At 37.3% G+C, this 16,520-nt stretch overlaps 1 protein-coding gene across 3 annotated transcripts in view; it reads left to right on the forward strand.

Annotated features, from left to right (window-relative positions):
* PTPRG (protein tyrosine phosphatase receptor type G) overlaps positions 1–16,520 on the forward strand; it is a 683,006-nt gene that overhangs the window by 520,810 nt on the left and 145,676 nt on the right. For all 3 annotated transcript variants that reach the window (XM_026721752.2, XM_026721760.2, XM_087923573.1), the window contains exon 6: positions 1,460–1,526. In XM_026721752.2, coding sequence (XP_026577537.1) covers positions 1,460–1,526 — 67 coding nt within the window. The remainder of the gene's footprint in view (positions 1–1,459; positions 1,527–16,520) is intronic.

A 16,520-nucleotide genomic window follows, 5' to 3' on the forward strand; every position in this document is an offset into this window, starting at 1 on the left:
CTAGTATTTCCATGGGTCAATTCTACTTTTGTCATTTTTATGAAAAGTATCAATCCCACGGATGCATAAAATGCACCATGCATAATGTTTCATTCTCTGTGTATGAATTATGAATGAGATACAAATGAATACTGTGCACTATATGTAATGCCTGCCTAGTAACACCGAAATAGGATGGTCACATCTATACCTAATTATCTCCTTCTACCAACTATACTGACGTATGGGAAATGAAATGATTACATTTTGCTAATAGCAAAAGAATGCAAGGATATGTTAAGCAGATGTCAATGCAGTGCATATATTTTCTAGTTAGTGGAATAAGGACAACAGCAGTAAAGGTAATCTCTGGATTAGAAATCCTAATTTTGCATGCTTGGGATGGCTTTAGTTGTGGCATATAGGCTGAAATATGCCAGAAATGCCCTTATCATTAGCAGAAAATGTATGTAGCATAGGAAATGATGACGATGTAAAACCTAATATACTTTCTCTATTTTCTAGTTGCAAAAAAGTGTCATTCCTAGCACCTCCCAACCCTTATCCTTCATTGCACTTGGTGAACATATCTTGCATTTTATTAAGTTTCTCCATTCTCCACAGACCTCTCAGAAACTGGATGCCAAGTATGTTTTAGTGCCAGGGGCATTTGTGCTTGGCCAGATATCCTAGCCCTAACACAATGCTCATAAAGTTGCTTTGAGTTGTGCGTTGTTACTGCAACTGTTTACTACATATTTATTGTCGTTGGTTGTACACTCAGCCTGATGTTTAGACTGAATTTAGCATATTTATCCTACCCAAGGATCTGGAGTGGGCAAGATGGTATAGTTTAATGGTGTTAAAAACATCATCTCAGGATGTAAATTTTTCCAAGTAAAGCTAAATAAAATACTAAGGTTTTTTTTATCTGTAGCTATGCAAGAAGTAATTGTCTATCAACTATTCATCTGTTCTAGAACATGTGATGATGTGCTTAATATTTTAATGACTTTTAGGCCTTTCTTTTGATTCAAGAGCTATGGTGGTAGCAAACTGGTTAGAATGCAGTATGGTGGGCTAATTCTGCCCACTGCCATGAATTCAATGCTGACCAGCTCAAGGTTGACTCTACCATTCCACCATTCCGAGATCGGCAAAATGAGGACCCAAATTGTTGGGGGGGGCAATATGCTGACTCTGTAAACCATTTAGAGGGGGCTATAAATCTCTCTGAAACACTATAAGTCTTAAGTGCTATTTTTTAATTTTTATTTAGCTCCTTTTGTCTGCTATGTTGCATTATCCATCTTAAACTTTCATTGTCTGATGAGAAGAAATTATCTTAAAGATGTGAACTAAGTTAACTTGCCCAGAGTATCTTTTCTCTTTTTCCTCTTTTCTTCTAGAAGATTGCAGTGAGTTTCTTTTTGTCTGATGCCGTAATAAATTTAACCAAGCATGTATCCTTTACATCTAGGTCAGTCAGAGGGACAATCCAGCACTGGAACCTATTATCCATGGGCTGAAGGGGGTCGTACATCATGGTAAGTAGTTTCTTAAAGTTCACTTGTGTTAAGAAGAGTAGAAGACCCACAGTGGGTCACCTTTTCAAAAGACAACCTGAGTTGTATATGTCTCCTGTAATTGTATTTGAGGCCGTTGAAGCTGTTATTCGGATGCTGTAAATCTCAGTCACATTTATTAGCTGAAATAGCTTTGGACTTATATTAAAAGGAGTCCTTTGTTAGCTTTCATTTGGAATATTTCATTTAGGATATTTCTTTTTGTAAAGAAGAAAGTTAAGCATGTTATGGTTTCTTATATTTTGGGCTTTCAGATAATATTCAGTTTGCTGAACATTGAACTTTCAAAAATAATTGAAAAATAAGTGCTTAATTTTTCTATTTCTTTAAGAAGTATTTGTCTTTACAATTTTACAGAGCTGATAATGGATCTTTAATTTCCACAGATAATTAATTTATCTCAGGATAAAATTTAGGAGGATATCTTTCCATTACTGGCATAAATGTAACCAGTTTTCTTAATCTAATGCATATAATCCAAAGGATGAATTGGAATAAGTAATGAAATAAATGTAACATATCACAAATTTATATTTAAAAAAAATAAGAAACATCCTAAAAGTCTTATTACCAATAATTCATAACTTGCAATTAGAGCAAAGCTGTGTCAGAATCAGCTTTGTCAGATTTTTAATGTAATGATTTGCAAAGTATTAATCATTCTGTTACAATTGGCAAGAAAAGACTGGGAGATTGTAATGAAGCTCAGTTCCATCTAAACACTATTTTCACTTCTTTTCAAGGAGATTGTTTTTAGACATTTATAGAGACATGCAGAGCTTATAACTTTTTTCCCCTTCTTGAACTGAAACCTAAAACCAAATTTTAGTGTTATATTAAAACAAATAAGTTTCCAGATTAATTTCAAAACCTTTTAATGTTACAAATTTGAATGTTGTAAATCTGCTGGCAATTAAAAAAAATGGAGTTAAATGATAATATAGCACCAAGTTCCTCATTTATGGAATTATTTATAGGTTTGTTGCTATTTATAAATATCAGTCTTAAACTTCAAAGTAAAAACTAGACACTGAGCTAAACACAATGTTATTTTCTTCAGAAATAGATATTATTATCTAATGCCTGCTGGGCAGCAGAAGAATCTGTTAGAAAAAGTGAAAAGAGCAATTTTAGTGATTCTATAATTTGATAAAGAAATTGTGTCTATTACTGTTTACGTGACCTAGAATATTTTAGTTGTATCATCCAGTCTGTTTTGTGCATATAGACTCAGTCTATTCCTAGATTACTAAAATGATCCCATTCCACTTCCATTTGTTGCTGGAGTATCTGTTGGTGCCTAATCATACCTGTATTTTTCAGATCTACCTCATTGTCTTAAGAAAAAAATCCTAGGACATAGTAATGTGTCTTTTGTATGCCTTTCTCTCCTTGTGTAATTTTTTATTTATAATATCTGAATCCCAGAACTCTCCACACATATATCAGTCTGACTGGGGATATTGGTAGTCCTCATTTAACGACTGCCTTGTTTAGCAACTATTTGCAGTTATGACAATGATCAAGAATTAACTCTGCAACCAGTCCTTGCATCTATGACCTTCACGGGTCTGTAAAGCAAAGGAAAGCTGAAGATCATAAAATCATGAAGTTTCACTTAGCGACCACTTCACTTAGCCATTTGGTAGTCCCAATTATGATCATAGATAGATAGATAGATATAGATATAGATATAGATATAGCTTCTTTCTCTGTGGGTTTTCCTCTCCACAGAAGAGAAAATGAATGTGTGAGCTTTTTTAAAAAAAAGTCTTTTTTCAAATAGAAATTTGAAAAGAAGACTAAAAAGACTTTAGTTTAATGGGAAGGTGGTAAAGAGAGAAAATCTAATAAAAGGTCAACCTCTATTCTTGATTAATTAAGAAAAAGAAATATGTTCTTTAATTTGTCTGGTTGCAGAATCCAATAGTCATTGTGTCTGGAAATTATAAGAATTGAAGTCCATTCTGTTTGGAAGGGAAGGTTGATTCTAAGCACGTGGCCAAAGAATTGGCTGATTGTTTCCTTTATTGTCCTTTTAGATTCAAATAGTTCAGAACAGTATATAATGTCCATTTTTTTTAGAATAAATCAGAATTATTTGTTTCTGTACTTGCTTGATTTTTTTGAGTCTGTATTTGCACATAAGAGGCACCACTTTGGCTACATCATCATATTTAATCATCAAATATTCACAGGGCAATAGTGAGAATTTTCTGATTTCAGACAAGTGCTTGGGCTCTAAGTTATGTGTTATGTGATAGGAAAGAAAATTTTAAGTATTAAAAACTTGGTAAAAACCAAATGTGTTAAAGCACACTTTGTTAGCGTTCTCTTTGATTTTTCTTTTTTTCTTACTTTTGATTCTAGTATTCTGATGGAAATTTATCACATTAAAAAGAATTATATGCGTGGCGTCATATACTTGCAAATTACAGAACTGCGACTTCAAATCCTTTCATGTGCAAAATAAAAGGAATTTTATTTGAAGTTGATATTTACTTATAATTTTAATTTCTGGTGCTAACCGTTCCCATGTGAGGCAGTTACAAGGGTTAGAAATACAAAGGGGGAAAATCACAACAATTAAAAACAAGGAGCTCAAACTCAGTATATGGGCTCATACAGCATGTTGGACCAGTATCTTTCTGAAAATAGCCTGGTCCCCAACACTTCTTGAAGGGCTGGAGAGTTGGAACTATGCAGATCTTTGGAGTCTTTTTCCAGAAGACAAATGAAATAGTATGAGAATATATATGTCACACCCAGGCCTAAAGACTAGATAGTGAAATCCAATCAAGTCCTATCCTTTATTAGCTTACGTCTAATAGACAGAATCTTGCCAAACTAAAGCTATAATTTCCTAAGTTACAGTACTATATAAATATTGAAATATTCTAAGGTATGGTTATTCTGACCCTTATCCCTCCTCCCCCATCCAGTTCAGGACTGTGCAGTTTCTTGATCTGAGTCTCTTTCTGGGAAACTCCATGTAAGCCAAATCTTCTTGTCTACCAGGTGTATATTCCATCACATGTCACCCTACAAGATGACATTGCTTAATAGATAACTGTGGGGAGTTAGTTGAGGATTGTGAGTTCAGGGGCAAAGAAACCACATGGATCACATGAGGAACATTTCAAAGAGAATCCACCTTAATTAACTGTAAGTCGAGCTGGGTACACTTACAATTTTTAAGATTGTGTTGGTGCTACATACCAACATTAATTCTATCTCTCTGAAAATATGTATAGATCTTGCTTCCTTGGTTGGCCAGATATACATAGGAGACTTAACCAAATGGCACCCAAAGCATGCCAACCTTCCATAAGTAAAGGACCAGAATGAGGCATCCATTCAAATTATCCTCACGGTCATGTTCAATTAAGGGAAAATATTAGGATATTTATTTAGAAGAATTATTTCAATCAAAACTCTTTGACAAGTCAAATTCAAATGTTAAAGAAGATAATAGAAAACATGTATAATCTTAGGTTCTATAAATAATTCTCCAAACATAGTATTTTCCAAATCTGTTAAAGATCTATTGCCGTCATTGACCGCTGGCTTGCAGCATTTGACAATAGACGATAGGTTTTAAAATCCAATATATCTGGTGAGTATATTTGGAATAGTTACCCTGATGGTATAGTTATCCTAGTGGTTGGGATTTCTTCCTTTCTCTTTAATGCCAGAACAATCTCAGCCAGAGAACTGCACAAAATGTGCTACTTATAAAAAAGAGCCAATTTGATTGAGTGGTTAAGACACCAGGCTAGAAAACAGAAGACTGTGAGTTCTGGTTCAACTTTAATCATGAAAGCCAGCTGGATAATTTTAAGTCAGTCATTCTCTCAGCCCAACTCACCTCACAAGGTTGTTTTTGTTGTGAGGAATATTATATTATATTCTCAGCCTTGAATTTTTTAATAAAAAAATTAATAAAGTTAGGATTTTAAAAACTCTAAAACAATGTATGTATCATTACAAGGTGGCAGTTTTGTGACCAGGGGTGGGATTCTATAGATTTGTACCTATTCGCTAGAACTGGTTGTTAATATTCTAAGTAGTTCAGAGAACCGGTTGTTAGAAGAAATTACTGGCCTAATCCTGTAAGGAAGGCTGGAATGAAACATTCTGGTGTTGCTTACAGAAACTGCCTCTCTGTTAAGCCTTATTACATTCTTGACAGGGCTAGACTTCCTGTCTCTGGAACTTCTCTGGAGTTTTTTTTTCCCCTTCTTTGCTGGTACTTTGCTTGTGTAGAGTGACCATTCAAAGTTACAATGGCACTGAAAAAAGTGACTTCACATCCCCAGCATCCCCACAGTCATGAGAGGCCAGGCGAAGAGATGCATGCCTCGGTGTGAGTGATGTTGAGTTGGCCATGCCCATCCAGTCACATTATCCAACTAAGCCACGCCCACAAAACCAGTTGTTAAAAAATTGAATCCCACCCCTGTTTGTGACCATCTCTTTTTTGTCAAAGTTCTCTCACTTTGCAGTGCCCTTTTAGATAATAAGAAAGATTGATAATATTAGAATCACATTCTACAGGAGTGAGAGCTATTTTGGCTAGAGATTTTGTCAGGGACTTGAATTACTGACTAATTTGATGGAACATAAATAATTGTGTCCTTCACACTGTCACCAGCTTAATGATGATAGAGATATGTCAACATAAAAAGATCAATGCAGAATTAACGGCCACTGGAAAGGTTTCTTTTTCTTTCTCTAGGGATCCATTTCTTAGAATTCCAATGTCACATAAAGTTTAATTTTCAAGAATTAGACTAGGAGCTTATGTGAACAAAACAGACAATTTGAGAAACAATAGAACTGAAGTAGAAAATAATGCTTAAAAGGTTTTTTTTGTCCTGAGTTTTCCTACGTTCGGCAGGTGTTTATAATTGCATGCCATTTATCTCTGTGTAATTACTATGGCTGCAGCAATGATTGGTTTTGGAATTTCTTGTACTGTATGGCATTCCTTCTCATTTATCATGCTTGCTTCTCATGTGTTATGGATTGTACATTCTGTGTCTGCTGCACTTATATGAATGTGTGCTGCTTTGAATGTCTCAAATTTAAAAGCAAATGAGAAACATATGATGAAGCACAAAATGGACCAGTGTAGATCTCTAGTGTGAGACATTGATGTGTTTTCAGTTCTTCCCATGGCATTACTGTGTTGAACAGAAAGCAACACTCTCAGTTTGATAAGTGTGAACCAGCTTTGAGTATTTCCTGGTGTACAAAATGGACACTACAGAACAGAATAACCAGCTTTCATAACGCTTTGCATAAATGAGATACATTTAAAACACAATAGATATAAATAAAATACAATTTTATGCATATCCCTAATAATCTTCCTTCAGATCAAACTTTCAGGGCTATGCTCTATAAACTGGGATTTCTCTGGGCATAAATTCTGAGCATGGAAAAGGATTGGATCAGGCAAACTTTGGAAATGTCTACAGTTCTGGTTTTCTTTGACAGCAAATAACACAGCTGTTGTCAGTTTTAGACCAAATATCATTTTCATTTCCATATGTAAGGAAATGTTGTACTGTTTTACTGCTTTACCATTCAGTGTGCCTGGGATATCTTTAAATTACTATTACTACAATGTCTCATGATGCTTGGTTCCACTTTTGGATTTTCCTTCTGAGAAAGCAGTGCTCAGTAAGGCTAGTGGTTTTCAAAAGTTTGGGAGGTGAATTTTTAAAAAATAAATGACAAAAGTTGCAAAAATGAATTCAGCCTCTTATATTTGAAACATAATATTGATACCTTTTAAAAAACAGCACTGTAGCTTTACACTAGTCCTCAAAATCAAATTTTAGTTTTCATAATTTCATCCCATTCTGTTGAGCCACCAGATTAGCAATTTTCTCTGAACTCCTAAGAATATGTTGGCAGAACCAGCCACTATTTATTTGTGAGGATAACCTTCAGTCTAGATCAGGGGTGTCAAACTTAAGGCCTGCAGTCCAGATTCGCCTGCGGGGCCTGCAGGGCTAGCCGGGAAACAGCAAAGGATCGATCTGCATTGCCTCTACCAGCAAAAATGGAGCTCGGGGGACCCACGTGCAGGGCCCTGGAGCTCCATTTTTGCTGGCAGATGGCTGCAGGAGGCCATCGTAACTGAAAACAGGGCATGGGGGGCTGAGTGCGAGCCCCCTAGCTCCATTATCCCTAGCAGAGGGCTATCAAAACAAACTAAAAACAAAAGGAGAAATGTTTCCCCTTTTGCATTTGAGCATGCAAGAAGGGACAGGAAAGGAGAAAGGGAAAGAAAAAGAAAAAGGAAAGATGGGAAGAGAACAACGAAGAAAAAATAAGGAAAGAAGAAAAGCAAATGAGGAAGGAAGGAAGGAAGGAAGGAAGGAAGGAAGGAGATTATAATGAGAGTGAGGGAGGGTCTCAGGGAAGTCAATGCAATTGCAGAATATGAAATGTATGTTTTTAGACTTCATAGAATCGTTGAATCTTTGTATTGGAGAGAACCTTGGAAGTTACATGTCCATGGAGAAATCCTGCAAATGCAGCATCCTTTGACTGATAGTTCTGATAAAATTCCTCCCACCGCCTCCCACTCCTGGATTAATGGCAGAGCGAGGAAGAAGTAGCCAAACATGACTTGCCAGCATTTTCAGCCCTGGAGTTCCAGAATTATCCCACAGAGTTAGAGACAAAGAGCTTATAAGATCCAAATACATAGTTGGGTAGCTAAATATGCACAGTTACATGATTAAAAAAAAACAGAAGAAAAGGAGAATCTAGCAAGTCAGTTGAAGGTCCCATTTGAAGGCAAGGAAAAGATTACTAGTGTTGAAAGAAGAAAATGTATTGATGATAGCAAGAATGTTTCATAAGTAAGTTCTCCTCTTTTAGCTTTCAAACCACTTGGACTTTTAAGTGAATAGGCTTGGTGATACTGCTGCAGGGCTGATACATAGATGACTGTTGCAAAATTATAACTTTACTATTTGAAATGTAATTACGTTTGGTCCAGGAAGAACTTAGCTTGATATAGCTTTGTGGGACAAATAGGAAAATAAGGATAATTGGCATATTTATATTAATAATAAAAGCAGTAACAAATGCTAACTAGCTATATTTGCAGAAAACTGAATTGCTTGCATAATACAGCCAGTAATAGTATATTGCATCCATTATATGCCTGCTTTGAATGTCAGCTGAGTTTAGTAAACCATATTTCCAAATTCTTATTCTAATAGTGGCATTATTTCAGTGTCCTTTAGCTATATGGATGGTCCTTGATTTATGATTGGTCGCTTAGCCTAGTTCAAATGGACCTACCTGGGGGATACTTACAATGGATTTAAAGTTTTCACCATTTCTCTCTCCCCATCACATGACTGCACTTCTAGCAGTCAGTAACCGCACCACATTTATGGCTGTTTGCAGCATCCCACAGTCACATGACTGTATTTTATGAACATTTTGCCAAAAACCAACATTTCTGAATTTTTGGCAAAATCGTACCCATAGCAAACCATTGGTTTGTTTAATAACCATGGTGTTCACATAACAATCACCAAAAAAAGGTCATAAAATCAGACAGGCTCCATTGCAATGGTAACTTGAGGATTATCTGTATACTGATTTTACAAAACCCTAATCTCCAGTGTGGTTAGGAAGAGAACCTGCAACCTGGAATAACCATTGCCAATCCATTCCTGTGGCAGTGTATTGGTCTGTGTTATGAACAGATTTGAAAATGTTTATTAAACTCCAACAAAAATTAGAAATATATCATTGTAAATGTAGCTATTCGGCTTCAGCAGAAAAGGAAGAGAGGATTAAAAGTTCTTTGCTGTTTGGAGAGCATTAAGTATTGCAAGCTTCCTGCAAGCTTCCTGCATCAATGCAATTATTTAATTTGATTTATAGCTCACATCATCCAATTTACAAGCTGCCTGGAATAGGTAAAAAAAATGTTCATTTTCAAATAGCCAGTTAACCTTGATCAAATCCCATTTTACGAGATCTATCTCTGTTAAGTTCCAACTTTTATACAATTTCTAGAGGTCATCCAAGCTTGAGCTGTCCCATGTCCTGAGGTTAAAAGGACACTGATCCTGAATTGATTGGAGTCATGCTGAGATCATGTAACTTGGAAAGAGGAAAGCCTTAGAAGTCTGGCGCCAGATCACTTAATAGTTTATAACTCATTATTAGCACATTAATGGAACTCAAGAAAGAAATAGTCCAGATTCTGGACCATTAAGGCAATGGTTTTTAACTAATCAACCAACTTGAGAGTGAGCGCAGCTTAGAGTGAGATGAAAAATGAGAGCATTTTTAATGTACAGCATTTCTCTTTTGCTCTTCAAGCAAAAAATAAATAAATAACACCAGTTTTCATCAGTCTTCACACATTTCTAGTTTCATATTAATTAAACTTCATGAGAACTGGGGAAAAATAGAAAGTGTGGATAATGCCCTTTTTTTCATTCTTTCAAATGCCCACCAAGAAGCCTTACTTTTAGGACAAGATTTAGTATAATAACTTGGTCCATTTAGATTGAAGTTATCGCCTTAATTTTATGGTCATTTTTTAAAAAGTGGTTAATGGAACTTCAATAATGCTTATTAATTTTCTGTTAGAAACCTTAATGGAGGCACTTCAAAATAATGCAAGCTTCAGTGGCTTTTGAAAATGCCCAGAATTCTGATAATTAGGAAAAATAAATGGAGTGCACAAATTCTTGGTGGTTATACATTGATTTTGTCTGGGATCTTAATCTGTAAGCATTCCACACTTTGGTGCGGGGAACAGTATCTGTAACTGTGATCAACCAATTCACATATTCTTAATTTTTCATTATTATGTTACCCCAGCTGGAGAAACCTCGGGCTACCAATTACAGCTGCAATCTGATCACAATTCCTAGGGAATGAATTATATCGTTCAAAATGTACTGTGTTTTATTATTAGAACCCTAAACCTTTATTAAGAACAATTTCTATTGAATTCAATGAAATGTTCTTCTTTTAATCTTATTTGGGGGGTTGCATTCTAGCAGAAGCAGACAACCTGAAGTGAAGTGGGATGAAAGAATGGAAGCAAAAGTTGACATGACAAGAGAGAAGTAACCTAAAAAGTGGTATAGTAGGAAGAAGAAAGGCTAGTCAACAAATGGCTGTGCTACCCAATGCAAAAAGATGATGAGTCAGAATTTAAAATACTCTTCCTCCTGTCAAGAAAAATGAGAATACAGAAAGAATATTATAAACTCCAACAAAAATCAGGCTGAATGCTCAGCCATTTGGGGTTGCTAGCTCCAAATGAAAACAATTCTGAAGGCTCCTTACTATAAATGTGTACTTGTACACACACAAAAACATCTCCCTCTTTCCACACACACACACTCAGCTGTGCATACCTGCATCTGTGTGTTTGTGTATGTGTGTACACACAGACTCACAAATACAGCTGTACATGCATGTCTCTCTCTTTCTGTATATACACATACATCTGTGCGTAAATGCATCTCTCTCTCTCTTCACAGCTATACATACATGCATCTCTCTGTGTGTGTGTGTGTGTGTGTGTGTATACACATGGACGGACACGCAGCTGTACATACACTCATCTCTCTCTGTGTACACACAGACACACACATACAACTGTGCATACATGCATGTGTCTTTCTTTCTGTATACACACATAACACCTGTGGGTCTCTCTCTCCCTCCTTCCCTCCCTCTCTCTCTCCACATCCACACATACATCTCTGCAATTTCACAAACAGATAACAAACAAGAAAACTATGTTGAATTAATACCTAATAATTAAAATGAATGTGTATATTTATATCATCTTATATGGTTGCCTAACTCACACCTGCATCTTTTCTGTCTCTCCTCAACAAACAACTTTTGCACACAGAAATATGCAAGTGCACACTCACACACATTTTCCTTCTTGGGGAGTCAGCAGGGAAAAAAAGGAATCTGAGTAAGAATGAATGAAGAAAAAAGAAAGGAAAAAGGGGGAGAGAGAGAAGCCCTTGTTAAATTTGAAACAAAAATGAAAAGAGTTAAATTCACCAGACAAATAACCCCTTTGGAGCTATAGCTAATTTTCAGGTTATTCTTCAAAAGCATTGCGATTAAATACCATCTGCAGCTATTTTACATCTTCTCCCATTTTTGTCTGTGAATGTTAAGAATCACCCTCATTTCCCAATTCACAGATAATTATTTCAAGGAAAAATACTCTTCATGTAATTAAGTGTAGTATTTAGCATCATTGTGTAGTGTCAATTAATTATTTATTTAGCAAATTTATAAGGCTGCCAGACTCCAGGTGACTCTGGAGGGCAACGTGTGAGAATAAAAATAGAAAAGAAAACAAGGCACTCAGCAAAAGATGATGGTGAACCCAGAAGGAAAATAATCAAAGCCGTGGTGGAGCAGTAGTCAGAACGCAATATTGCAGGCTAATTCTGCTGACTGCCAGCAGTTCAATCCTAACTGACTCAAAGTTGAATCAGCCTTCCATCCTTCCTAGGTGGGTAAAATGAGGACCCAGATTGTTGGGAACAATAGGCTGACTCTGTAAAGTGCTTAGAGAGGGCTGTAAAAGCACTGTGAAGTGGCATGTATGTCTAAGAGCTATCTATTGCTATCAAAGGCCAAGTACAAATGATGCACGCCAGGGCAGCCACAGAGCTCAAGAGGCAACAACGGGGTCCTCTGTCCCACCTTGCCTTCCTACACCCTAACCTCCCCGCTGTTGCAGACACAGTTGTGGAGTGGATGTAAGTAAATCCCAGAACCCAGAGTTCTTCCCCCGCCATCACCGCACCAGCGTGCCTATCGTCCCTGTCCTACTCTTCCCATTTATCCATTTATTCGTACTCATTTATTATGTTTATTTGTTTATTTGTTTATTTATTTATTTATTTTGTCGAATGATTATTAGATAACAGGTATAACTATAAGCATGGTTATAAATACATGAAATGGATACAAATAAGAAAAAAAAAAGAAACAATAGAACAGGGACGGTAGACATGTTTGTGCGCTTATGCACGCCCCCTAATGTACTTATATCTGTTTATACATATGTTATGTTCGTACTTATACTTGTTTTCTCATGGATGCTTGACAAAATAAATAAATAAATAAAAATGTGAACACACAGTTAGTTAGTTAGTTAGCTAGTTAGTTAGTTAGTCAGTTAGTTTATTTATGAGATTTATATTGCCACCTATTTGCACCTGGCGACTCAAGGCGGCTTACAACAATATAAAAACATCATATAAAAATAATAAAACCAATACAAGAGGGAATCATATATAATAAAATTAAATAACCCCCTACCCCGGCGACAACACATTACGCAAGCTACTTAATGCGCTCCCTCCCGCACTGCATTCTCCAGAACCAGGTCTTCGGTGCCTTCTGGAAGAGTGGGGGCCATTCTAATCTCTGGGGCATTGCATGTTTAAATCAAGTTTCTGCATCTTTTTATCTCACCTAATTGAAGGGGTTGAAAAATAACACACACAAAAAAGAACTTTTTAATTGTTTGCAATGCTTATTCCTCTTTGAATAGAGCTTATGCCAAACTACCTGGTCTACTTTTTTACACTCAAAGGAGATTGGGTGTTGCAGAAGAATTTCTGCTGAGATGAAATCTTTCTGGCCAATTTGAGATATTCAAGGGAACAGAAGATCCATTGTTTGCTATATTACCATACACACTACAGATGACAACTGTATTTTTGGAGAATGGAGAAATATAGATAATCTGATATTTCTCTGGAATTCTATAGACATGGTAAATAGGAGAATGTTGTAGAGCAAGAACTTTAACACATCTTGTCCAATTTGAGGGAAATTAGTAGCTTTCCCAAGGTCTGATATGAAAACTTTTATTAGCTTCTTTTATCAGATGTTTTGCCAGATGCATAGATTTGAGTACTGTGGATATATAAAGGTAAAGGTTTCCCTGTCAGTCATGTCCGACTCTAGGACATGGTACTTATCTTTGTTTCTTGGCCAAGGAAGCCAGCGTTGTCTGAAAACAATTTATGTGGGCATGTAGCCAGCATGGCTATACACCAAAGGAGTACAGAACACTGTTACCTTTCCACTGCAGTGGTACCTATTAATCTACTTGCATTTGTATGCTTTCAAACTGCTAGGTGGGCAGGAGCTAGAGCAAGTAATAGGAGGTCACCCCATTGTGTGGAGCTCGGGTCTCGAAACCAGGCTGTTAGCACTCCAGTTGACAAGCTCAGCATCTTTAATTACTGAGCCATCACGCCCCAATATGGATGTATACTTTTTAATAAATGTCGTTATCTGAATGTTCCTAATGTTCACGTTGCAACCAGAATCAGGAAGAGAGTCGTAAGCAGCCTTCAAAGATCAAAATCTCTCCAGTTATTTCCTTGTTCTTATTTACAATAATATTTTACAACTTCTGGCTTCAACCTGGTGTTCTCCAGATGTATTGGACCATGTTGGTTGGGAATTATGAGTCTTAAAGTCCAGACAGTTGGAGGATCCAGGCTTCAGAAACCTGAAAATTAGTTGTGTCCAATGTATTTGGATGAAATAGGGAGTCCTGACTTCTGACCATACCTAGTTATATTCCTGTCTTCCAGGAATATGCCCACCTAATAGTCCAAGTCAGGGATGGGCTTCTGGGGGTTTGCAGGGGTTTGGGTGAGTCCCTAGCTAAGATTCTGTCCAGTTCAGAGAATCCCCCAATCCTACTCCTGGTTGGCCCTGGCCACCCCACCCCTCTCCTCCCAGGAGTCACCATGCCGCTCGTTTTGGATGCAGGTAAGTGCAGGGCATGCATGGAGGCGTGGGTAGGATGAAAAACGGGTCTCTCGGAAGCTTGAGAAGGCCAGAAATGGGCCCATTTCCAGCTTCCACAGAACCTCTGGAGCCCAAGGAGGCCATTTTCTCCCTCCCAGAGGCCCGAAAAAAGCTTCCGGAGCCCAGGGAGGGCAAAAACACCCCCCCCTACTGTGGTGCAGGAGGCCGACTAGGCCACGCCCACCATGCCCACGCCCACCCAGCAACTGGGCAGAGAACTCCTGGCTAAAATTTTGAAGCCCATCCCTGGTTCAAGTACAGTCCAAGTAAAATAGTTGAAGCAAGACCACAGCCTAACTAAATATGTTTCCCTTCCTTTTTTGTTATAAAGGTTTTGCAGTGTCAGCCTTGATGCTAAAAGCTAAAGACTTGTCAAGTGTCAAGCCTTGGGTATTAAGACATTTGCATTCTGTTAAGAATGATAGTCACCTAACAGTTGGGTTGGCAATATATAAACCAGGATAGTTATTTAAGACTGTTGTATCTTTAAGAGAATGCTGTAATTGTGTTTGGCTGAGGTTCCTCCAATGCCATAAGATGGAGCCAGAAACCTGGTTTGTTTTCTTCTTGCATTTCCTGTTTTGCTGTTCTGCCTGATCGTCATTCTGCTTGGATTGCTGTGAGTCTTGCAACTGTTAGCAAACTCCATTTACTGAACTTTGTTCATGATACTTGACTTCGTTTTTGGATTATCCCTGGACTGATTATTGAGATTACTAACTGCTTTAACCATGTATGATTTGGACTGTTTGTTGGACTTTGTTTACCCGTTTACTGGAAGTAAAACCTACATTTTATTATTCAGTGTATCTGTATGCTAGTTGTGTGTTATTCAACATCACTCTCACTACGTTTCCCTGAGTGCACACATTCTCCTAATGGGGAATACCTCATCACATTCATTTCATAATATAAGAAGTGAGTTACTGATTATTTTAATAGTTCAGCCAAACATTCCTCCAGAAGTAGGTTTGCTGTTCCGCTTTCAAAATTCAGTTCAAATGTAGGATGGAACTGGGAAGCGATAATAACCATTAGAGCATTCTGGAATGAACCCATGTTCATCATATTCCTAAGTTGATTTATAAGCAGAAGCTATTATTTAAAAAGAAAAAAACTAAGCAGAACTGGAAAGATTTTTGGAAGTTGCATGAAATGCTTAATGTAGCCAACTGCTGACATACAGTTATTTGAGTATTAAGGACACACTGCTTCTTTGTTCCTATGCTATTTAGCAATCCCTGTTGAGATCATTAATAGAACAGCAGTTACGGATTTCCCGATCTGGGCTTTCCATGCCAAGGGGACTGGCCAGAGTCCATCTTCATCTGTCACTTAAAAATAGAGATTACCCACTTGTGATTTCCATATACTAGTGGCCTGGGAAGACAAAAAGCTCTATATTCCTCTAGTTATCTCTTGGCCCATTTTGTCAAGGAGCATCAATGTACTGAAACATAGAAAAGATCATGACCGCTGATAAATAATACATCCCAAATTGTTGATCTTGACCTCATAGAAAATTAATCATCAAGCATATCAGTCTACAAACATACATCTTTGTTTAACAGCCAAGAAGAATTCGCTGTTGGAGAACAATGTTAAATTTGGATTGGAGTGTGCATTGTGGCCTGCCCCCATGCCAAACACTTTTATCAGATTGGGACATTCAAGGCTATTTTGATCTGCTATGCTTTTAGGTTTCTTTATCCTCATTGAGAGAATGTATGAAGTTTCATCAGTTCCAGGTGGCCTTTTCCATTCTAAACAAATTCTGATACAGATACAGATAATCAGAGTTGGAAGGGACCTTGTAGGTCATCTAGTACAACCCCCCACCCAAGTGGAAGACCCTACACCATTTCTGACAAATGGCAGTCCAATCTCTTCTTGAAAGTCTCAAGTGATGGCGCTCCCACAACTTCTGAGGGCAAGCTGTTCCATTGGTTGATTGTTCTCACTGTCAGAAAGTTTCTCCTTGTTTCCAGGTTAAATCTCTCCTTGTTCAATTTCCATACATTATTCCTTGTCTGGCCTACAGGTGCTTTGACCCTCTCCTCCCTGTGGCAGCCCCTCAAA

This window comes from Pseudonaja textilis, chromosome 2 (genome assembly GCF_049901715.1).
Source record: "Pseudonaja textilis isolate UNSWEBS1 chromosome 2, rPseTex1.2, whole genome shotgun sequence".
In the NCBI taxonomy this organism is placed as follows: domain Eukaryota; kingdom Metazoa; phylum Chordata; class Lepidosauria; order Squamata; family Elapidae; genus Pseudonaja; species Pseudonaja textilis.